General features: G+C 42.9%; 1 protein-coding gene across 1 annotated transcript in view; it reads right to left on the bottom strand.

The window, feature by feature from the left end:
* Positions 1 to 420: 420 nt before the first annotated feature.
* LOC108702891 overlaps positions 421 to 25,197 on the bottom strand; it is a 30,683-nt gene continuing 5,906 nt past the window's right edge. Inside the window, exons 2-7 of the mRNA XM_018238660.2 lie at positions 9,903 to 12,544; positions 7,778 to 7,946; positions 6,548 to 6,752; positions 5,705 to 6,324; positions 3,531 to 3,676; positions 421 to 2,783 (exon numbers count right to left, since the gene is read on the bottom strand). Coding sequence (XP_018094149.1) covers positions 1,976 to 2,783; positions 3,531 to 3,676; positions 5,705 to 6,324; positions 6,548 to 6,752; positions 7,778 to 7,946; positions 9,903 to 12,355 — 4,401 coding nt within the window. The 5' untranslated portion in view covers positions 12,356 to 12,544 and the 3' untranslated portion in view covers positions 421 to 1,975. The remainder of the gene's footprint in view (positions 2,784 to 3,530; positions 3,677 to 5,704; positions 6,325 to 6,547; positions 6,753 to 7,777; positions 7,947 to 9,902; positions 12,545 to 25,197) is intronic.

The raw sequence follows: 25,197 nt of genomic DNA, 5'->3' as shown, positions 1-25,197 counted from the left end.
TTCTTTTCTACTTTATTTGATCTGAATGGTTAGTGGCAGGTCTGGAGATTGGGAAGTCTGATAGTTCGAGGATTCGTACGATCGGATCTTTGCGTCTATGGCCAGCTTTAGTCAATGTAATTACAGGACCCAGAGCCCTCGCTGTTAAATGTTAAGCCTTAATTTGGATCTAGCAAGAAGTGAACGCGAAGCCCCATTTGTAGTATATAATGTAATTAACTAACAGCATCTCTTTCTAGGTACCACTAATGGTCCAACCCCTTCTCTGAGGTACACAGGTAACCAGCTGCACATGGCCCCAGAGCACCTGGTAGGATCTAAATAGTCATTAGATGCAACTGCAGGAAATTTTGGGGAATTCGCTAGTCAAAACGAACCTTGGGAGGGAATCTGACTTAACATCACAGACCAGACAGAGACTCAATGACATTTCCAATTTATTAAAAAAGAAAACTAGTTCAGGCAGTTGCATCACTTGAGCAGGAAAGGCACGTTGTGAGCCGCGGGCCCCGGAGCCCAGAGATGTTTCATGTAGAATCTGCTGTGTGTTTGAGTCAATTTCCTCTCTGCACTTCATCCCTTCATATCATGTTTAACCCTCAAAATCATTGCTAACCACTACGGGTCTAGCCACATGGGCAGATTCGGGGAGATTAGTCGCCAGGCGACAAATCTCCTCTTCTTTGCTGCAACTAATTTCCCCGATCTGCTTTCCCCTGCCTTCCACCGGCTAAAATGAAAATCGCCTGGGGGCAGGCACACAGAGCATTTCGTTTTCAAGGAAACTAGCCTGGCGACTAAACTCCCCAAATCTGCCCGTGTGGCCAGACCCTTAAACCAGGAATCTGCAGAATGTTTATCTTCTGCTGTGTATCAATTACATGCTGAGAATTGTAGTCCAGCACAGCAGGCTGCACACAGAGCTCACAATCCTGTTCTGCACTATCCATGGCAACTTAATTCCAAGGTTTAAATGAATATAATCCACATGGTAATTATAATTACCCAAACCCTGCTCCATATCTAAGGGGAACTGCCATAATTTGTCACTCTGCCTTTAAACTCCAGTCCCCTAGTCATGTAGTTTTTTTTAACCTTTTGCCTGCCAAGGCCTTTGATCTAGCTGTTCCATGTTCTGCCATAACCCGTGAAACAATAGAATAAACAAGGTTTCCCTTAGCCATGTCAGTGCAGTAAATCTTATCTAACAATCTGATAGGGCTTCCTTTCTTGAGCTCCCCTTAAATGCGTGCTGTGTATCTTCAGATATGACATCACCAGAACAAAGACGTGACTACTCTCAATTGCCTGGAAGTGGTCACTTTACCCTGACTGTAACATTGCTCTGAATCATGCAGAGCCCTATTCTTAATATGCCTGCCCCATCCCCTTATTATATTAAAAATAGGGCTCCGCATGTGACTCTTGGAGTCATCTGGAAAGACACTGCACTGATTGGCTACACTGGGGGCTGCTAATTAATTTATATAATTACTGTAAACATGAATCATTTTAGTTTATATAATCAATGGGTTTTACATGAGATAATGAATGATTGCAGTTCCCCTTGAACAGTGATTCCCTATGTGACAATATCACCCAGAGGTTATAGTCGTACCTTTATATATCTCAGCAAAGCAAAAACTCCTTACTCTGTTGAATCATTTTATGTAACCAACCCATACTGGATCCCTCACCCAAGTGCTTGCATCTGATCCAATAGTTTATGTGCAAATTTGCTCAGCATAACCCAATTAGATTTGTTCTTTTAACTGATAATAGCATAATCTTGTGGCTGTTTTTCCCCTTTGGAAACCATGAATGTGCCGTGCTGTGGCTTCTGCTGGAATGTGACAGAACTAAAACTAGATCTGACAGAAAGTAGAAACAACCAGATCTCTGTTATTTTTCCAGGATCAGCCCATGGAGGAGTTCAGCCCCATCAGGGATTTTAGCAGAGGAACCACCAATGGGTTCACGACCTGCATTGTGTGGTACTTATCATAATGTTGGGCAGTGCGTTACGACGTCTCTTCCATGTTCCCAACCACCCGGAGTAGATCTTGAGCTGCTGGTACCAGTGATGAGTCCGGGTGATGTCTCTGTCCCGGAGGACTAATCCTTCTCGTCGGATCTCCAGCAGTTCAAAGGTATCATCACAGTCAGGGTCGATTGACACCACACAGTTGCTGAGTTTCAGAGGCTCCCGGAAAAACACAAACTTCCCGTTACTCTTATCTTTGATCACAACCAGCACTGCGTCCCTAACAGTTGGGTTCTCAGTGGTGCTGGCTTCCAGACTTGATTCTGACACTGACACCCTCCTCATATTGACCATGAGCAGAGCCTGGATATTCTGGAACTTAAGCGTTTTGCAACCTTTCTTGATCCACTGACCATCAGTAGGTTGGGCAAGCTGTAGCACCCCTTCTTTTATAAAGCGTGTGTCCTCTCTTGGCCAACCCACCTGCTTGATGGCTAACTCTCTCATCTCGATTTTGGTTACCTCCCTGGTTCTCTTGCTCTCCCTTCGGAAAGAACGTATTGTCCAAGAGTTCCCCTCTTGCTTGGTCTTCATGTTAATGTGCTCTAGGTGTGATTCAATTCGACTCTTGGCTTCCCACAAGCTGCAGTGGTCTTGATGGAATTCGGTGGTGCTCTTTAGGATTCGGCTGAGGAGGAGCGGGTACTTCGTGACCCTCTGTAATGGAGCGATTAGGAACGATCGCAGGTTCATCCGCCGTAAGGCGGTGTTGTCGTTCTGAGACACGTCCAGAAATATCCTGGGGAGAAGGAAACATCTTAGTGACTATCTCCTAGGTAACTGGGGCACGCAATTATTGCATTCTCGGTCTACCACCCCTTCTGTGCTGCTTGTACTTTCAGATGATAGTAGCAGGAGGAAAAGTAAATGATTTTCTAATATACACTGTTTAACCCTTTCTGTTCCATACATAATAAAATATACACCACTAGCATGGAAGTACCAACTGCCAGCACCAATCTATTATTGTATAGGGCTGCATAGCGATGCACAGCAGCCCTATGCAACTTCATGTATGCACACTTGATAAAGGGCTCTGGGCCCAAAACATGTTGTGTGCAATAAAGAGCACTTAGCAGCAAGTTCTGCCTCTTCGTTTGCTTTCTCTCAGCTCTCTTGTTAATTGACCTCATTTCCTACACCTGGAGCGGGGGTGCCTTGCTGAGATTGAGAGCATAGCTGCCAGTTCCCCAGTCACCCTGTTATATTGTCCAGAAGCAACTTCATGTATGGACTCTACTATCTACATTTTCCGGACATGCTGGTCCCAGGGCTGTAGTTAGGTCTTAGGCAAGGGGCCTCAAATTCCTATATGATAGATGGAGACTGAGTAACACAAAGGTGTTATTTTCAGGGCCTTTAGTTACTCTTTAATACAGTATTTGGTCAATCACAATCAAGCACAAGCCCTGGAACTCAGGGTGAGTGGAGGGTTATACAAGTGTTATTGGTATTATGACTAATATAGGTTGGTTCAGGGCCTCACCGTAGCAACTCTTTCTCCTTCTCCAGAGCGTTGAGCAATGTGATTGAGGCCGAATGCTGGAGGCAGTAAGTCTGGAAGGCCGGAAGCATATTTACAAACTCCAGGAACACCTCCCCAAGGCAAACAGTTATAAGGTCGTCATCCTCCTGGAAAGGGTAGAAACACAATAAATGGTGGGAACATTTGGGGGTTCTTCCAATTATTTTCATTTGTAGAATTCGCAGTACCTATAGATTAGTGAACCCCAACCAGTAGCTCGCAAGTAGGGTTGCCACCTGGCCGGTAAAAACGATTTTTCCAATGTTATTAATAGGAAAAAAAGATAAATATATAGGAAGGCCGGTATTTTTTACCAGAAAAGGTGGCAACCCTACTCGCAAGCAACACGTTGCTCACCAAGACCTTTGATGTTGCTTCCAGAAGCCTATAATAACCCTTATTTAGAACCCCTAGGAACTTTTTCATACTTGTGTGATGAGTGAAATTTTCTCCAAGTTTTGCTGCAAAAATGATGGCCATTGACTCTAATGGGTGAAAAAAATTGTCACGCATCAAAAATCTGTTGCGCAATTAGTTGCATATCAAATAAAATGTTGTTGCCCATTGGTGAAAAAGCAAAATGGGCATCACTAGTGTGCACCCCAACTTTTTTTATATTTAAATGTGGCTCTCGGGTAAAAAAGGTTGGGGACCCCTGTTGTAGATACTGTACTAGATGCAGTAATAGTTCTCACCACTTGCAGCCACTGCTAATTGTATCCCATAAGGCTGTAAGAGGACAGCACCTCCCTGTAATTTGTTATATATTGTGACAGAAGAGGACTGCACCATGAATCCATGAAAGGATAACACAGTCTCGATAAACTGTTATTGAGCCTTAGGGGCAGTGCTGCATCAGAACCATTGGACAAATTGTGTGGCCGTTAAGTGGAGCAATAATAATAGCGCAGCTCCGTAGGGAATTCATTCACTTACTCAGCATTACCGCTGGATCTGCCTGCAAGGGAGCAGCAGTGCCGCAGTATAATGAGAGGGCAGATATAAATCATTCATGTTCCGACTACTGCTGCTTACTGGGCACAATACAACAAGTGCAAGCTCCTAAGGCCCATTGAACATCAAAGGACAGAGATTCATTTCTTTTGCAGGAAAAGTTCTGCTCACTAAGCATGTGGGAGGGGGGTTAAACTGTACTTCTATATAATGAAGAAGTACATAATGTACATAATTCTGCACTGGCTTAAAAAGGGAAGACTTTGTTACAGTTGGTCAGTTTAACCTACAGTGTAATGTATTGGATTACAGCCTCTACTTAGATACAATTTGCCCCCCCCCACGACAGTGAGGATTTTGCATTCAAGTCTAATGCCGAGAAAAAGATCATAAAGCAGTTTGCTCAGGTCTGGAAACTAGAGGGAGCTCTTGCTTCATACCAGCTTCACAATGGTCAATGCTATAGGAAAACCACGTTTTTAGGACAGATAGTTCTATCTGCCAGGACCAATCCCACTGCCAGGCCAAACAGAGCAGCTCAAGTGTAGGATATGCATAGGATCAGGTACAGAGCTCTGTACAGACTGCTCTCTTTTCAATTGTCAAGCAGAAACCGCCACCTGAGTAAGTGAATCTAATTATTCCCCCCATTATTCAGGTAAGCCCAGTGCCTGGAGCACTCTATACCCTCTGCTCCAGGTAGAGAATGGAGCTTAAGTGGAGAAGCCCAAGAGAAATTATGTAAATACATTCACAGCTCCGTGCTTAAGTAAGTGGTGGAGGATTATTTAATACACTTAATAAAGAGCAGGAAGTGCAGAAAGTCAGAACTTTCTTCCTGGGTAAGTTTTGGATTGCCTTACCTAGGGGGTGGTTCTTACATGACCATGGGAAAGAAAGCCGCCCAGGTCCAAGAAGTACAGAGAGTCATAGTGTTGTACCTGTGCATATCCTACACCTGAGATGCTCTATTTGGCATGGCAGTGGGATTGGTGGGATCAGTGCTGGGGGAAATAATTTATGCAGAGATTTTTCAACTGAGGTTTATGCCAGTTGGCCTTGGTTTAATTCCAACTGGATTTACCCATTAATGGTCATTAATGTATTGGTACCTACTAAAAAGAGGGATGTATCCAAAAACGGAACCCATCATTTATTGACTTTCATTAGTGATTTGTTACCTGATCAAATGCCTGGTCGATCTCCTCCTGCAAAACCTCCAGGAACTTTTCGTTTAGGCCTATGAGCTCCTGGACATTGGTGAAGATCACCAAGAGCTGCTCATTGGTGAGGAGCCCTGCAATCTGCATGGGGATATAAAACTCCTCTTTAATGATCTTCAGGTCCTCCCCATAACTGGCCTCAGTGTTCACAAACTCCATAATGGCCTCTTTCCTCTCCATCCTGTGCATCAGGCATTTGGTGCATAAGGTTTCCCTCTGTTTGCCCCTGTACCCTGTATCCACTCCCAGGTCTCTCTCCCCACAGTCTGTACAAGGGCGATGGGCCTCCCATGCCTCCAATGAAGCTGAGCCTTCTGCTACTCGACGTCTGCACCTCCTGGAGAAGGCATCTCCTATCCCACTGTCCACCCTTTCCACCTCTGCTGGTTTTGTGGCCCTTCTCATGCTCAATTCACCCTCTTCCTTCTCATCATTAACTCCCACAATCCCACTGTCTGTACTCAGGCTGCTGATGTTGCTCCAGCGGTGTCTGGATCGGTGGTGCTGTCCAGCATTTGAACTGGTTTCCTTCTCAGAGACACAGGATGTTGTAGTGTTGGCCTTCATTAGAACTGGGCCTAGGCAACCACAGAACAGCAATTACTCAACGTAGATGCAACTTTCTCTAGCTCAGCTGGCTATTAGACATGTTTTCCCTGAACAATAAGCTAAACTTGATGGATGCGGCACAGGTCATCTGCTATGTAACTATGTACGTAACCACAAGAAGCTATTGGCACTAAATATTTGGTGACTGTAAATGTATTGCGCCCTCAGTGGGCACCACTGAATTTTACTCACCATTATCTTTGTCTTGTCTCCTCCTCTGTGCATGGTGCCGAGCGGCTGCTGCAATTTTCAGCTCCAGCTGCTTCCTCTTCACTGCATCAGTAGGCATGGGGTCACTGAAATGTGGACGCAGGCGGCACCCACGTGGGGTCTTTCCTGTTTCTACATTTTCATAAGTCATATCAGAGCTGGACCTCCGGCAAGTAGAACCACAGAGCTGAACAATAAAAAAAATCCATTAGATATATGTCGTTTATACATGTGGTTCAGAGCTGCCATATTGTTTCCCTTATATAGTACAGTATGGTACAGCTGATAACGTGCCCAGAACATTACATTTCTGTATATTTATGGGATGGAGATGCCATATTGTTTCACTTAGACAGTACAGTATGAGAGTACAGCTTATTGTGTGCCTCGAACATTCCTTTTCTGTATATTTGTATTTATTTATATTTATATGTATACTTATGGGAGGTAGGTGGTATTATTTTCCTTACAAGGTACAGTATCAAGGTATAGCTTAGTGTGCCCAGAACATTCCTTCTCTGTATATTTGTATTTATACATATGAATAGAAGAACATTTCTTTTTCTCTGCAGTTCACAGACAGTTTAGCTTGTGGCTGGGGAAGCTGTGTGTGTGTGTAGTGATGCCATTGCTGAGGGTTTGGGTTACACATCATTGCTACACACAGAGCCAATGAAATGTGAATACACACAGGGGCAGTTGAATTCTTAGGCAGATTCTCAGGCCCTACTAAACCAGACCCGTACAGAAATAGATCAGTTACCAGTGACAGGGCCGGATATCCCAGTCAAAGGGTTCAGATTGGCGCAAGCCTGTATTGTTCTAGTCATTACATTGTTACATGTTTTTTTGTTCTGTGCCGATGTCTGTGGGGCAGATACAGTCTCGGGATGGGTTAGTGACAGGTAATGACAAGTTAGTTACATGTTAGTGTGTCTGGGAGGTTACAGGAGGCAGGAAGTGGAGATATACTTTATTATTTCTTTGCTTGTGATATTCTCATTCGGGTAATTGTTTTGTCTCTCAAATCTGGAATTGAGCATTGTGTCTGATTACAAGGGTAAGTGTCCCCAAAAAGCAGAGTGATGGGCCAACCTGAATATTTATAGCTATTATTATCTAAAGACTCTTGTGTTTGCTCCCCCATTCTGACATAGGACAGAGCCATTTACAAGGGGTGCTGCCATGTCCCAGCTGATCTCCCCCACTCACACTCATTTTGGTGTCAACTCCCATCTCATTGCTGCCCACAGTTGCGGAGCTTGGCGTTGCCATGGTGCCAGGAGAAGATCTATTGCTTTTCTCTGGGGAGGTGAGATCAGTTTTCAGCAGGTCACATGATACCTTGGTTGGAGACTCAACAGTAGATTCAGCACTACAACTGCAGGAATAGGTTAAGCTATTAATAATGGAGCAGAGGAACCACAAAACCAATAAACAGTAATCACCTATAATAATATTTCTACCCACATGCAGAGGGGAATTTACATCAGTGGCTTCCAGCCTACAGGCTTTTAGCCGTGCCGATCACCACCTAACATCACGGGAAGTTTCAGTTTGACAACAGCTTGAGGGTCACAGAATAGGTCAATAAGGGTATCACACTCTATCATTTATTACACAGGCATAACCCTGTAACATTAGTCTGGCTCCCACAGAGAATTCAAGGTGTTAAATATAAAATACTTTTGATGTATTTGCCCAATTTCATTAAGGGAAAATGATACCCCAGAACAATGTAGCTCTATAAAATATATTGCATAAAATAGCTCATGTATAACCCTGATTTTTGTAAATAAACCATCTTTATAATTATATACTTTTTTAGTAGCATTGCCATTGAGTAATCCTAAATAGAAAATGATCATTGTAAAGAATATGGGCAGTTCCGTGGGATCCTACGATTCACTATGTACACACCATACATGTTAGGTCACATGAGCCAATTAACAGACAAAATTCTGTCTTTTGCTTCCACACTTCTTCCTGTTACAGTTAAAGCTGCAGTATTTCTGGTCAGTGATCTCTGAGGTAGCACAGAGAATATCATAAAATAGGGGTTCAAGGCAAGAGATGTAAAAGGGCAATATTTACTTAAATTTATATTCCAGTTTGTTAAGATTCTTTAATAGGCCACTTAATATGATATAAACTGTTGCTTAAAGTAGAACTACCCCCCCTACAAAAGGCATCAAATCCACAGCCATCAAATGAGCCCCCTCTCTGCTCCCTCCCCACAGAGTCTATTTCAATAAACGGTGTCTCTCATAGTAAAGCTGACCTATACAAGCAGAAATGCGCAGTGGAGCTAGCAGACGCCATCTTCTGAATCTTCGTGTTCTCTTGTGATTCATTTGAAACCTAAGACTGATAGTGCCTGCTAGCTCCACTGCACATATCTGCTTATAATACACAAAAGCCATGAATATCTTGTAAATTATATCCTTATAAACGGTGAGTAGTGATGTCATCAGTTATAAACGGTGAGTAGTGATGTAATTTCTGTCACATGACTCACTAAAATTTGTGTATTATAATTAATAAAGTACCCCCAGTTGTAAAATATGAGGATATTATAAGTTACCTTGGAGTTCCATGACCTGTATAAAAACACTCGGCCTTCGGCCTCGTGTTTTTATATGGTCATGAAACTCCTCGGTAAGTTATAATATCCTTATATTTTACAAGAGGGGGTACTTTATTCACTATATATAAGTCAGCTTTACTATGAGAGACACCTTTTATTGACTTTGACTCTGCAGTAGGGTTGCCACCTTTTCTGGAAAAAAATACCGGCCTTCCTATATTCTTAACATTGGCATCAAGCGTTCTTTTTTACCGGCCAGGTCGGTAAAATACGGGCCAGGTGGCAACCCTACTCTGCAGAGAGGGGGCTCATTTGATGGCTGTGGATAGGGGCTTTTGTCTGGGGGGAGTTCTCCTTTAAGTATTAATTTTGGAGTGCAGCAGAGTTAGCAGGCGCCATCTTCTGAAACTTTTTGTTCTCTTGCGATCAGTTCAGCGACACAGAGCCTGCTGCTGCATGTGCAATTGAAAGTAATCCCTTTTAACTGTACATGCGCCAGCAAGCTTCGTGTTGCCGAACTGATTGGAAAAGAACACTAAGATTCAGAAGATGGTGCTGGCTAGTTCTGCTGTACATTTCTGCTTATATATGTCAGATTTACTACACCATTTATTGAAATAGTCTCTGCAGGGAGGGAGCAGAGAAGGGGCTCATTTGATGGCTGTGGAGAGGGGCTTTTCTCTGGGGGGTTAGTTCTCCTTTAAGTATTCATTTTGAGGCTATAGTTTCCATTTAAAGGACTAACATTACCTTTTCTTTATGAGGTCCAGAGCTGATCCTATGAGTCCATCCTTCATTTTCTGCAGCTTGGCACTGTACCCAGCTAGATCAGTTGCTTCTAAAAGCAAAGATGGACAGCAAGATGGAGGCTCAGAGGTTACACACTGACCAGCAATGTTGGGGAATCCACTAGAGCTACTGCCATTGGACACAAGATGTTCACATCTCATAAGCTCCCCTTTATGACTGGGTAGGGTCACAGACTGCAAAGGAAACCTTGGAGAGGGGCTGGAACAAATGGGAGCTGGGAATGCAGAGCTGTATGTAGTTGGGTGTCCTTTGGCTTCTAATGAATCATCCTGAGCTATGAGTGGGGTCCTGCCGGAATTACCACTCCCTCCTGAAGGGAGTTTGAACTGGTGAAGATCTACATGCATTACAGAAAGCACAGACATTGATTCTTGGATTGAGTCACTGTGTCCATGGGAGAGACCATGAGAGACCGTTTTAGTCTTGCAGTCAGTAGAGTCATGATTCCCAGTGGACAGACCAGATGAGTTATGTACTACCACACTGTCATTGTTTCCCATTGCTAAATCAGTAGAATTTTGCATTACCACAAAGTCATGGCTTCCAGTAGACAAACCCGTAAGGTTTTGCAATGCCATAGAGTCCTCATTACCAGTGGACAGAGCAGTAGAGTTTTGCACTACCATAGAGTCATAGCTCTCACAAGACAAACCAGTAAGATGTTGCCCTACCACAGAGTCATCATTGCCAGTGGATCGATCAGTAGCGTTTTGCACTACCACAGAGTCATGGTTCATAGTGAACAAATAAGGTGAACTTTTTACCACAAAAGAGTCAAGGTTATCAGTAGCATTTTGCAACATTCCAGAGTCAATGTCTTCATTGGATAAAGTAGTAGGGCTTTGCACTTCCTTAGAAATATGGTTTCTGGAGGACAAACCAGTACATTTATGCATTACCATAGAGTCAAGGTTCCCACAGGAGAGTCCAGTAGATTTTTGTGCTACTATAGCATAATGGTTACCAGTAGATAAGCCTCCGGTGGATAAACCAGTGGAGTTTTGCATATGGTTCCTGGTGGACAAATCAGCAGACTTTTGTACAACCACAGAATAAAAGTCCCCAGGGGACAAATTGGTAGATTTTTGTGCTACCATAGAGTCTAGGTTCCCAGTAGAGGAAAATATTTGGTTTCCTGTTGAGAAGCCAGAAAAAATTTGAGCTCCTGAGGCAGTATTTCTCTTGGTTAAACCAGAAGGGTTACAGTTCCTGGTAGACAAATCAGCAGACTTCTGTACAACCACAGAAAAGAAGTCACCAGTGGACAAGCTATTTGAGTTTTGCACAACCTTAGAGACACACTTATCCTTGTACAACCAAGGCCAATGGTTCCTATGGGAAACTGAAGGTATCTGTATATCAGTGTCTCTTGACCAGATATCCAGTCTTTGGACTGATGAGTCTTCATTAATGAGCAGGGAGCCACCTATAGTCTTTTCATTTGAAGGATACTTAGTATCAGTTTCAGAAGGATGACATTTCTCCTTGTTGTGCATCTTTTTAAATTCTTCAAAGGTTGGTATATACAGCCTGCTGTGCTTTCTTTCCTGCACCGCTGGTTCCCATTCCTTCTCAGTACCCTGTTTTTGTTCCCTGAAAGACTCAGATGTCTTTGACTTCACCATTCCCCGGTTCTCCTTCTCTCTCTGATGGAGGGTCAGGTTGGGAGAGCTGTTTTGTCTCCGGAGTTGAAGCCTTCTGAAGGCCTCTTGTTTGATGTATTCATGGCTCGGTCTGTAGTGAAAAGTACATGTGCATTGCCTTGTGACTGGCATTGTGCTGTTAGTGAGTGCCGGGCTACAGGGGATACTGCTTATGTGCAGCTGGAGAGGCCGCTGCTCTTCTGTGTGACTAGATAGGCAAGTAAGTGGTCGCACTGGCCTGTGTGGTTCTGCCATTTTGGAGCTGTGATTTCTAAGCTTCTCCTTCAGATCTCTCTTGGCACCTTCAGGTGAGGCCTTGTCATCTCCCGTAGGTAACAGCCACTGTTGCACTTTGCAGATTGGAGGCCCAGCCAGGTATTTGTGAACTGTAGCTCTCACCATGGCATTTTCACTTATCTCTGCCATGCTTTGAGCTAATGTGCTCCCTCCTGACGTGTGCCTGGGTTGTCTGCAGTGCAGAATAAAATCATTGTCCCTGCTTCTAAAATGACTGTAAACAGCTGCATCTGAAATGGAAGTCCAGTGTAGATTCTCCAGGCTCCGATACAGCCTGGTTACTGCTGTGTTACCTGTGTAACATGTCTGCAGCAGATGGAAATCCCCTCCCATGATATGAGTATCTGTGCCCTTTAATGGGTCCATGCTGCAGGACGAGAGCTCCTTTAAGCCATGTTTGAAGCAGAGCTGAGCAATGGGCCAGGGATGTTCAGCAGTAGGGATGTATGTCATAGCAGATGGGCATGAGGAATTTACAGGCAGATGCTGGAGGAGAGATCTGGGGAGCTGTTTGATGGTGCTCAGAGTCCGTACCTTGGAGGGCAACGTATCCCACTAGTACTCACATGAATTCTCTTCTGTGGAGAGCTTTATAGGGGTGCCAGGGGGGAAGTGGCTGGTGGCCCAGTTATAAAGCACATCCTATGAGAGAAGAAAGAGACGTTATTTTAACAGCCACAAAGTCCATTCCATAAATAACAGATTTAGGGGGCACCCAGGGAGAGGCAGAAGATCTATTGCCTGGCAGGAAATATGATGTTTATATGAATTTAAACTTGATATATTTGGAATTCAAAATTGTAAAGGTATCTCTGTTTTAAATGAGAACTAAAATGAAATTAAATATGGCTAAAAATGCCATATTTTATGTAATGAACTTATTGCACCAGCCTTCAGTTTCAGCTTCACAATAGCAGCAATGATCCAGGACTTCAAACCTGTCTCAGGGGGTCACCATCTTGGAAAGTGTCTGCAACAATTACATGCCCAGTGGGCTCTGAGCAGCTAAGCTTAGTGGTCGTCATAAATTATCAAGCAGAAAATAAGGTTTGCCTCTAATATAAGCTGATGCTAAAAGGCTAGGTTTGCCACCTGGCCAGTATTTTAGCGGCCTAACCAGTAAAAATTATGGTTGATCCCAATGTTATTTATAGGGAAAAAGGATAAATATATAGAAAGGCCGCTATTTTTTTCCGAAAAAGGTGGCAACCCTACACAAGGCTGATTATTAGATTCTCACGCTAGTTGGACTGTTTCTGTGCTGCCATATAGTAATTATCTGTTTTTATTATTAAACAGCTTTATATTACAACATTCCTATTCTATGTAAACTTTATATTTTGATTCAGTCCATAAGCTTAATAAGTGACAGCAGCACAGAGCATGTGCAGTGAATCCGCAGAAAAATAGATGGGGAGCTACAGGGGCATGTTTGGGAGAGCAGATGTTTATTGCTAAAGGGCTTTTGGACCTTGGGATGATACTGAAGCCTATTTCTAGCCAACTTCTTTAGTTAAGCTCAATATTCACTATAAATCAACAACTGTCTCACTCCAAGACAGAAGTCAGAATCAGCACAAGGAGAGATACTGAGCTGAGCTCATTATAATGAGCCCCGTCTGCAAGGAGACAATGAGCTCCACCTTCCCCATTAAATTTATAGAGTCTGTGCAAAAACAGATGAGTGCAACCCTCCCAATAATATCTGTACTGTCTGCTCTCTCCATTGAATCTATAGTGTCCGTGCAAGAAGAGATAATGAGCTCCACCTTCCCCATTAAATAGAGTCAGTGCAAGGAGAGATTATGAGCTCTGCCTTCCCCAATACATCTATAGAGTCAATGCAAAGACAGATAACAATATCTGCCTTCCCAATAGAATCTGTAGTATCAGGTCACGGACTGATAAGTGTGCTAAGCTTTACAGTCAATATAAAAAGCATATAATTTTCTCTGTACTATGAGCTTCTGTGCTGCCTGTGCTTTAAGCAGATATCTGTGTGCTAGCCTAAAGGTGGCCATACACAGGTTGGTAGCTTATTGGCCAGTGAATGGGGCTTTCTGACGTGCTTCCGTGATCGATATGTAGCTGAAAATCAGCCAGATGTCGATCAGGCAGGCTTAAAATTCCCATTGGATCATAGACCACATTGGTTAGTTCATGCAGCCCTTGGGCCAACGATCAGTTCAACCCAATTGCCAAACAAGCAGATCTATTAGTGTGTAGCCACCTTTGTCTATGAAGAGTAAGGGTAAAATAAAACAATTCTTCATCTTCATAATATTGGGATTGATTTTATTGAAATCCTTCAGATAGAACTCATTTTATGCCCACACTTTGTCACTGGACTTACATTTAGGAACCTGGGAAAACTGATATCCAACTATTTATCCACCATATTTTCGCCATAATACGTGAGTGCTCCCTGTGCCCCTCATTCTGTGCCCCTCATTCTGTGCCCCTCATTCTGTAAACTTACTATCTCTCTACCTAAAGCTGCTGCTATGCAGAGCCCTTAAATCATAAAGACCCAAAGCAGTCACCCATTCTGACACCCCAACATCCAGCTCTCTAACACATACTGCAGTATCTAACCAATTGCACAGGGCCTAGAGGGAAGAGAACTGCAGCCCACCTATTCCCCTCCTGCCCCCGCTCTCTGTAACATTAGTGCATTAGGAAGGAGACGTGCAAGCGCAGCATATTGTGTTTACAGGAAATGGAAGGATAAATCACTGGCTGCACCCACTCCACTGAGTCCCTCCCGTGTTGCACTGAAACTCACATTATTATATTATTATATGGGACGTGAGCGGTAATTAGGGTTGCCACCTGGCCGGTAAAAATTATGGTGGATACCAAGGAAGGCCGGTATTTTTTTCCATAAAAGGTGGCAACCCTAGCAGTAACCGAGGATCAAGCTGCACACGACATGTATCTGGGTTCAGCTTGTGCCCCTGTGTCAGTGATTCCCAGTTGCCCAGGACATAATTGCAAGAAACTCATCAATGATTGATGGGCTCTTTGTTGTTATCAGCCTGCAAGCTTGTTTGTGCATGATAGGAATCCCATGTAAATGAACCCAATACTCTCCTATGCACCAGTGCACACCCACACACGCCTTTCTTTAAATGGGATGTCCCATCATTGTGCGGGTTTAAAGGAAAAGTTAATCCCAGGATTTATTTTCATTGACACATGATCAGTTATTCCTATTAAAATCGCTAAGGATTGCTTTATAGCCTGGGAGGTAAGAAAAGAGAAAAAGGTGTTCCAGTCATATCCATTGTTTTGTTTTTTTCTTGCCCCACTTTCCTTGTGCAAACAAGCCATTGAAGGGATATAAGACCACTCACTTTCTAGGGAGCATGAGTCACATGACTGGGAGGCAGCAGGGAGGCCCGTGAGTATTAGGAATATGCCCAGTTAAAGATAAAATACTTTCATTCATTACTCTGAATGCATTGTTTCCAGGCTAAACGCAGAATGTGATGCTGGTCCTTTAAATAATTAACTCAGCCATGTGGGTTTCTTACAAGGATACAAGCTCAAATATCACTGCACTAGGGGACCAATAAGATAAAGGACTGGGGCTGAAGCACTGATGGCAGGAGCAGTGTCGGACTGGCCCACAGGGATACCAGGAAAACTGCAGCTGGGCCCAGGTCAGTGGCCCTCTTGCTTCTAACCTTTTGGCCTATTTCCTAGTTATTCCCTGTTTCTTTAAAGGAATAGTTCAGCATGAAAATAAAAACTGGCTAAATAGATAGGCTGTGCAAAATAAAAAATGTTTCTAATATAGTTAGTTAGCCAAAAATGTAATATATAAAGGCTGGAGTGAACAGATGTCTAATAAAACAGCCAGATCCAACTTCCTGCTTTTCAGCTCTATAACTCTGAGTTAGTCAGCGACTTGAAGGGGGGCCACATGGGACATTTCTGTTCAGTGAGTTTGCAATTGATCCTCAACATTCAGCTCAGGTTCAAAAGCAACAGATATGACCCATGTGGCCCCCCCTCAAGTCTCTGATTGGTTACTGCCTGGTAACCAGGGTAACCAGTCAGTGTAAACCAAGAGAGCTGAAAAGTAGCAGGTAGTGCTCTGACTGACATGTTATACATCAAATCACTTCAGCCTTTATACATTACATTTTTGGCTAACTAACTATATTAGAAACATTTTTTATTTTGCACAGCCTATCTATTTACCCAGTTTTTATTCTTTACACTGAACAATTCCTTTAAGGGGCTTAATAATAGAATAATAGAGTATAGTATGTAGAGATAAAAGACTAGGAGAATACAGAGGTTGAATGAGGAGAGGAGGAATAAAAAATTTGGAAAGTGGGCCATCGCCCTATTAAGCCTTTAGGGAAAGTGCACACGCTAAGATTCAGGGAGATTTAGTCGCCCGACGACAAATCGCCTCTTCTTCGGGCGATTAATCTCCCCGAAAAGCCTTCCCACTAGCTAGAATCTAAATCGTCAGCGCATACCTCCCAACATTTTGGAAATAAAAAGATGGACAACATTTTTTTTTCGCACGTAGCGCAGCAATTTTTTTGACCACACCCCTTTCTGTGGTCACACCCCCTGATTACCATGTTTATTTTACAAAATTTGGCAGGTTATGAAAGTTTGAAAATAATTCTCCTTATCTTAACTTTTTTTTGTGTCTCAAAACTGTTACAAAGTATCTTATTTGCACCTGTTACCTGTTCTGTGCTCTCTGCTAAAAGCCAATTAAAGTGGACCTGTCACCCAGACACAAAAATCTGAATAATAAAAGTCCTTTTCAAATTAAACATGAAATCCAATTTCTATTTTTTATTAAAGCATTCATAGCTGTTGTAAGCTCATTTAAAAATCTCAGCTGTCAATCAAATATTGTCTGCCCCTCCTCTATGCCAGTGGCATAGAGGCGGGGCAGACAATTACTTTCACTTTCCATTCAGCACTTCCTAGATGTCACTGCACTCCCCACATTCCCTCGTTCTCTTCACCATTTAATTGTGCAGCCAGTGAATGAGAATGGACATCAGGTCCCCCATTCTGGTATACAAACAAGATTTGAGATGATGCAAGGCTTTCCTTAAAAACAGTGTCCACAAAATGGCTGCTGCCTGCTTGCTATCATTTTGAATTCCCAGACTGAAGGAAACAAGATTCAAATAATTTATACAGTGTAATTAAAGTTCATTTTGCTTGACTAATGTGATAAAATAGGATTTTGAATAATTTTTTTGGGTGACGGGTCCCCTTTAAGTGAGAAACTTTGTTTCTTTTTATGGCTGTTCAGTGCAGAGAAAATATGGACTTTCCAGTACAAATGAGGGACTGCAGGTTGAGCTGTCAAAAGAGGGACTGTCCCTCCGAAAAAGGGACAGTTGGAAGGTATGCCGGCGGACTGGCACTTGGATCGATTCGTTTTCCAAAGTTTCCTTGTGAGGCAACTTCGGAAAACGAAGTGCTCTGAGTGCCATCCCACGGTGATTTCGATTCGTCGCCCGAAGAAGAGGCGATTTGTCGTCGGGCGACTAAATCTCACCGAATCTTAGACCTTTCCAGTGCCCGCCCCCACCATTGCACCCTAGGCAAGCCAAGTGGCTCTTCTGCCTACGCCTAGTTCCTGCCCTGGTTGTAGGAAAAGCTTTAATTAAAATCTCCCACATGATTCCTCATTCTGTTCTGTTTACAAAAGGAAAGAAAAATTTACAATAATCTCTATTTTTTTCCCCTTTAAATGACACTAATAGTTATTTCCTGCATAGGTCCAGTCATGGAGCAAGTGTGTGTGATGTTCTAATTAGCACAGTCTCTGTCCTTCACTATAACATTTTCAGCTAACAATGTCTGTTAATTCCTCGGGCACCAGGTTCCTTGTTGCAGCGCCAACATTTTAAATAGCGTCTACCAGGCATTTAGTGATGTTATTATATTGTTTTCTATCATTAGTGCTCAGTAATTGAGTCACTTGGCCCCCTGCACAATGTAATGTATTGGGAGAAGGTTGTGAGCATGAAATGAAAGAGGCAGATGCAGCAGTGATGAGTGGGGCTGCTCAGGGCTCTATTTATGGTACCCCAGGGAGCAATGATCATGTAATGTGAGGAAAATGAAATGATAGGGGCACCACAACCTGGCAACTCTTTGCCTCACACCAGAAAAGCAGCAGGGTCTGCCCCACTATGCAGGGAGAAGAGACAATTCCAGTCTCTGTATTTACTATATGCTAGATTGTAAATAATAGGGCTCAACATTTGTCCTTGGCAGTCAGGTCTCACAAGGCACGTGGCAAGATAAATTACTTTTTGCTTGAAAGGCTCCAAGGTTTGGAACTGGTTTAGCTAGGGGAGTGGGAGGTATAAGAAAGCTTAGCTGGCGCAGAGCAGACAAAACCACTAACATGCATAAATCTTGACATTCTCCCCCAATACAATCTCCTCTTCTGTCACAGAAAATAACAGCACAACTAAAGAGAATGAATAAAAGGGGGTTATTATGTGAGGAGAGTTGCCCTTTAAGGCACATAATGACCAGAATCAGACCCGTTATCTCTGTCCCACCAATGCCAGAGAATAAAAGATCTCTCATTTATTCCTTTTGCTTGGACGTCTGGTAAAGGTCATCTTATAATAAAGCAGCATGTGTGAGGCTAATGGCAGCTCTGCATAACCTTTCTCTACATTAAATAAGACTCCCTGTTAACTCCCAGTGTCTTTTGCTGTTCCTGGGGACAACGCAGCACAAAGGTTCATTGCCATCAGTTGATTGTGCCCAGTGTTTGAGTGTGGTGGGTTTCTGAGGCGCCTACACGTGAAATGGACAATTATCTGTGGAACAAAGTCAGGGCATGAGGATGGCACAATGCCGCCCCTTGGCTAAGGCTTAGAATTTGTCCAGTGAAGTTGAGGTCTGTGTCTGCCTCCAGAGATAAACAAGTTGGTATGCCCAACTTGTGGTGTTTATACAAATAGCCTGTAGATGTCACTGTGCCCAGATTTATACTGTGCATACTTCCTGACAGCTTAAAAGTAAAAGTGAAAGCTTACTGTTGTGTAATGGCTGCATGAGAGCCTGCTAATAAAAGCACTGTTATACTTTACTCATCCTCGGCTACCAAAATATAACACAACTGATCACTAAATCGCCTGAAGATGCCTCCAGAGGAAATGTTGGTTGATTTAGCAATCAGCAATTCCTATTACAATATAGAGGCATCTTTCGGAGATTTGTCACCCGCAGCCGTGTCTAAAAAATCTTCTTGTGTACCACTCACTGCCCTAAGTATAGTATGGCAAAATGGTTTTAGCATCCCCAGATGTTGTTGGCCTTCAACTCCTAGAATGCTTTAGCCCTCATTCATAAATTGAAGAATGCAGAGAGCTTTAGCCTAGCAAAATATGTGGATCCAAGATTAAAAAACAGGGTGTTAGGAAAAGACTACTACAATTCCCAACAACCCCCCTCCGGACATCTGAAACACTAGAAGAAGTTGGACCATATGGGTATCCGCACTATTCAGCCATGGCCCTGAGAAGCTGCCTCTCACTTTTGCACGATTTATTAATGACAGTGAACTTCCAGCTATTGGAATCCCAGGGTGCAGGAAGTTTATCGGATCACCTTCAGATATTAATAGACAAATTTATCAGTGTCGCACTGTCCTTGTCCTTCCAACACCAGATCCTGGGAAACATCATGTATGTGGGAACCAATATATTCTCCCCACAACTGTCCTTGGCTTGGAGCTTTCTAAGCTAATGCTGACATTAAGAAACTGATGATGGTGATAACTGTGTGCTCCCTGGAAGCCCAACCCTAGGAGTGACATGGAGGAATTCCGGGATAGACACTCGTGCAGCCCTAGGTATAATCAGAATGATGAGAGGATAATTCTCATCACAAATAGCATTTATTTGTGCTATAATGTATCCAGTAACTAACGTAGCTGGGGGTACACTGACCAAATGTGCAACTGAAAACGAGGGACAGGGCATTGACTCCCAAGTAGTCTGAAAAGCACAGAGGATTTTCCCTGGGACGCACATCAACAGAGACTGAGTTTTGGGGAGTGGGGGATTATTTCAGCTTTGACCAGATTCTCCTCAGTGCTTGGTTTAATTCTGGTTCCGGCACTGTTTAGGAAATATTCTAACCCATTTTATTAGTAGCCAGATCAGTCCTTCTCTAGCCCTGAATGTGTTCTGCTATTTACTTGGTACCTGACTTGTTCTCACTCGCCAGAAACAGACACATCAGACAGGGGATCATAACGGGCCCCTGCAGGTTCCTGACACGCTCATTTAACAGCCCCAGCTGCGCCCTCCAATGTGACACATGTCAAGAGCAATGGAGAGAGGCTGATTTATACATATGGCAGTACTCGTGCCCAGGAGGTGGTGAAACCTTCATTAAAGGTTGATATGTTAATTACCCCTCTCCCTGCTGAGTCCACATCCCCCCCTACAAATTCCTAAATCCCAGTAGGCCACAAGAGACCCAGAAGCAGCACCCTCTGTTCCCCGCACCCCTTGGTATTCACATATCTAAACCAGACCTGTTTGTAACCACATAAGACTGCATAACAAGCTACATTAATGGGGACCCCCATGCAAAAAATGGCAATATATTTTAAATATATACTGTATATATGAAATAAAAATGATTGTTGCTCTCTGCAGTGCTGGCCCTGACTACTCATACCATTTTAACACCATATTAGTAGTCCAGCCATAACTGAACTGAGGTGAAGTAGAATAAGGGTAAGGCCACACTGTGTGTTTTGCCTCACGAGGAAACTTCGGGCGACTCCGGAAAACGAATCGCCGCGTGTGATTAGCGCTGGCGTTTTTTCATTTTAGCCGGTGCAGAGTGAGGGAAGGCGTTTGTGAAGATTAGTTGCCGCAAAGACGAGGTGATTAGTCACCAAATCTCCCCAAAACGCCCAGTGTGGCCTTACCCTAATAGATGCATGCATAGCATTGTGGGAATTGAAGTCTTGGCTGGAGGAGAGCTGACTGATGATACATTGTGTCTGCAGCCATGGGACATTATGAATAAATGTTTATTGGAAAGTTGCTCAGAATCAGTGTTGGACTGGCCCCCCGGGATACCAGGAAAACTCCCGGTGGGCCCAGGTGTCAGTGGGCCTCTTGCTCATAACCAATTGGCCTATTTCATGGTCATTCACTATTTCTTAGGCTTAATAATGGAAAAATAGAGCATAGTAAGTAGATATAAAAGACTAGGAGAATAAAGAGGTTAAGTGAGGAGAGGAGAAATAATAGTTTGGAAAGTGGGCCCATGGTCTACAGTTTTCTAGTGGGCCTCTAGCATCCCAGTCCAACACTGCTCAGAATCACATATTATTTTATGAATATCTTCTTTAAAAATATGACATACCATACTGTTACTCTGTGTGAGACAAGGCAGTTGCTGGCCCTGCTGGTATAAAGCAGCTGAGAGGAAAATGTTCTACCAGAGCAATGAAACTGTAATTGATTTGTTCTAATAAAAAGGCCACAGCTCCCATGAGGTCTCACCGCAACACTATTAGCTATGGATATTATATAATGGAGCAATAATATAATAAGTCCAGTCTGTCTGAACCAGGGGAGCCTTGGGCGCTGCAGCTTCTATGAATTCCCAGCATCCCCAGCAAGCCACCAATATGAATGCCTATACAATACATACATCCATCCCATTTAAATGGGGGGATTGTAACTGACTGAATGGGAGCAGCAGGGCATGGGAAATGGGATTGTAGCACATTAGCCAAGACAAGTTCTAAAGGGCACCAATATATTTACAAAGTAGGACTAATAAGCCAGTTGCTTTTCAGTTTTTGTGAAAGCTCAACTCCTACATAATGGACCTCCGCTGTCTGTGGGTGCTGGGAGCTATAGTCCAAAGCTATAGGGCAACACTGGTATTAAATTTCCCTGTATCAATTTTGTTGTATCCCTTGGACTCCCACCCCAATTTATTCTCCTGTAAATAAACCTCTGATATTATTGTTTATGATGAAGGGGTCATTAGACATGCTAAGGTCAGATTCTGCCCTGACCTCATCATGGTGCTGTTTGAATTTCTTTTATACAGTACTTATATTATGGACACTTCTTGGGATGGATGTCCCGGGTTTCTTACAGAAATGTCCCAACTTTCTTTTTGATCTCCTGCAACGACTCGAGAAAAAGATAGAAAGTTTCTGAAACTTAATTAAAACAAGTCAGAACAGTCAGCAGCTGCACTTGGATAATGTTGTAACAATTTAAGATAAGCAAAGAAACAATTGTAACTATTTAAGATAAGCATATCTCTTGGGAGAACTGAGACTAGGGCAATTCACTTTCATTAGCAAAACTGTTGGGAATTCATAGAAATCAAAAATTGTTTCTAAAATCCTAATGTCTCAATTGTACCCTAACCTTTAGTTTGTAAACTCTAATTTATAGGGCCCTCTAATCCAATTGTACTCTGTAACCCTTGTTTGTTCTCCACCATTTATTCCCTGTTTCTTATTACCAAGGTAAAGCACTGCGTATCTCGTCTGTGCTATATAAATAAATGATAAATGATGATGAAGTTGCAGTGCCGAGACAGGACAAGATGTAGCAAGTAAGACAAGATGAAGACAGTAGGACGAGACAGTGAAATTTAATGTCATTGTTGCCATATAGCTTTGGATTATAGCTCCCAACACCCACAGACAGCGGAGGTCCATTTAGTAGGAGTTGAGCTTTTACAAAAGCTGAAAAGCAACTGGCTTATCAGTCCTACTTTGTATAAATATTGGGAACTTTTGGAACTGGCCTTGACTTATGTACTACAATCCCTGGTCCCATTCAGCAACCCTGGTCCATTTGGTCTGTTACAAGCAAAGCAGTGATCCCATGTAAGTGACTGGATATTGCTTGGAACAATAGAAGCAGGCCCGGACTGGCAATCTGTGGGTTATGGCAAATACCAGAAGGGCTGCTGTAAAATGCCATAGAAAGTGACTATTAAGTGGGCTGGTGGGGCTGTTTAGGCCTCTGTGTACTAGGAATGCCAGGGCCTATTTTGAATCCCAGTCTGGTCCTTAATAGATGTGCACTGTGAGCAAGGTTGCCCTAAGGACAGAAATAATATCATTAATTACATTAGTAGCCCAAATAAATAGGGTGATTGGATCAGCCAATCAAAGCTTTATCTGCTGTTCCTATGTAATATAATAAAATAAATAAGATTCTCGGTAAATTGACTGGGGAGTCGCAGTGCTGGGTACATTTTGTTTCACTCAGGGTACAGAACAGAGAGCACTAAACATCTAATTAAACCAACTCAATGGGCTCAGTTTCCAATTTATTTTGCCTTTATGTTATTACAGGGATAAACTGAGCCGCAATCCCAACCGGCAAGTAGGAATATTAATCAGAATCAGGATTGGATTATTCATGGACTGTATATTATAGGAGGTCTCCTACAAGGGCAATTCTGAGGCAGGAGCTGCCTGAGATAGAGTCCTGCAGTGGGTCCGCGGGTTACCCCCGGGTTGCAGATAAGGTACTTGCAGGTAGGGTCGCGTAGCGGTTCCAAGCGGGTAAGAATGCGGGTTGCGGATTGCAGGTTGCCGGTACGGGTCCCAAAAAAAAATGGACCCGTGCAGGACTCTAGCCTGAGGTGATGTTTTCAACTTGCCTCATTGTCACAGCAACCCTGTTCTCCTACTGCTGGTTCCTGTTTAGATCAGAGGAATTCATGCGCTACAATTTGTTTATATTGGAAATTATTTTGGTTAAGGAACATCCCACTCTACTGTGTTGTAACCAACTTGTCCAGCTATATCCTTTTGTCCCACTAACCCCATCATTTCCATTGCCCACTGACTCTATCTTGTCCTCTAGACTCTCACATATACCCTACTGTTTCTACTTTACCCTACAGTTGTCTTCTGGTCCAATTTTAACCATCTTGCCCTAATATACCTACTGCCCTGGTAGTTCTTCTGTCACCTCTATTTGTGACCCCTAAATATATTTCCAATACCAAATTACCAAACCTAGTGAATGTGCTAGGCCAACATGAGTCAACGTAAATGTGCCCCACAACTTAAGGCTGATAAATATGCTCCTATGGCTCATGAAGGGAGGGGGGGGGCACAAAGAAAGCACAGAGATATATACAAACACAGTGGAAAGCAAGAAACAACTCCCGTCCCCCACCCACCCAGTAGGCTTTGACAGACTTTTGCTTCTCAATAATAAACTGTAAAACACCGGATCGGTATCTTTCCCATCGCAATGTGAGAGCAGAAATCAAATGCTGCGCAGGATCACTGGTTATTTAATAAACGAGGAGCCCTGAGTCTTGCAACTTTGTTAGTAAAAACGTCAGCGACACAAACTGCCTAGGTAAGTCAGTACAACATGAAGATATCATAGTTACTGAGGGACAAAAACATTCTCATAAATCATGTTCAACCCTTCCCTAATATTATTCATACCTACCATCTAGTAGATTCAGGGCAAATGTCTACTGCATCTTTACATCTGTCACTGAAGGTGAAAGAAACTGCAGCCTTATGCCGTGGTCTTCTACTCCCCAGTAACTTCCAATATCCATATAATTTACAGTAGGGGGTACGCTATACCATATAATATATGAGTGATACTCTGTATAGCACCCTTGTGGCCTTATATCGTCACAGAGCCACTCAGTGACTTGTAATATCCTTATAATTTACTGTAGGGGTACATTATCCCTTATAATACATGAGTGATACTCTGAGTTTTAGATATAACTCAACCTCCAGCCTTGTGCCTTTATATGGTCACAGAACCCCCCAGTCACTTATAGTATCTTTATAATGTACAGTAGAGGTACATTATCCCTTATAATACATGAGTATTATGATTTCTCAACCTCTAGCCTCGTGCCTTTATATGGTAAAATAATCCCTGACTTCTGATATCCTTATAATGTAGGTAGGGGTACTTTATCCCTTATAATGAGTGATAATAAGAGATCAGTAATAAGTGAATGCCACACAATCACAGCCATGTTGTTAACTTCATAATTTGTCTTTCCTTGCATAACTCATCTCTTTATTACTAGTATATTGTGGGCAGAAATAGCCATGGACAGATGTCCACAAGCCTATGATTTATATCTCAAGGATTTGTCCCTTGCAAATCCTGCAGAGTGGTAATTAATCATATAACAGGTCATCAGACACCAGCATATGTTCTCAAGATATCAGCAAATGAAATATCTGATATTATTCCTGTGCTTTGTCCTAAAAGAAATTC

Source organism: Xenopus laevis, chromosome 9_10S (genome assembly GCF_017654675.1).
Source record: "Xenopus laevis strain J_2021 chromosome 9_10S, Xenopus_laevis_v10.1, whole genome shotgun sequence".
Lineage (NCBI taxonomy): Eukaryota > Metazoa > Chordata > Amphibia > Anura > Pipidae > Xenopus > Xenopus laevis.
This window is presented reverse-complemented; position numbering and strand designations above follow the sequence as displayed.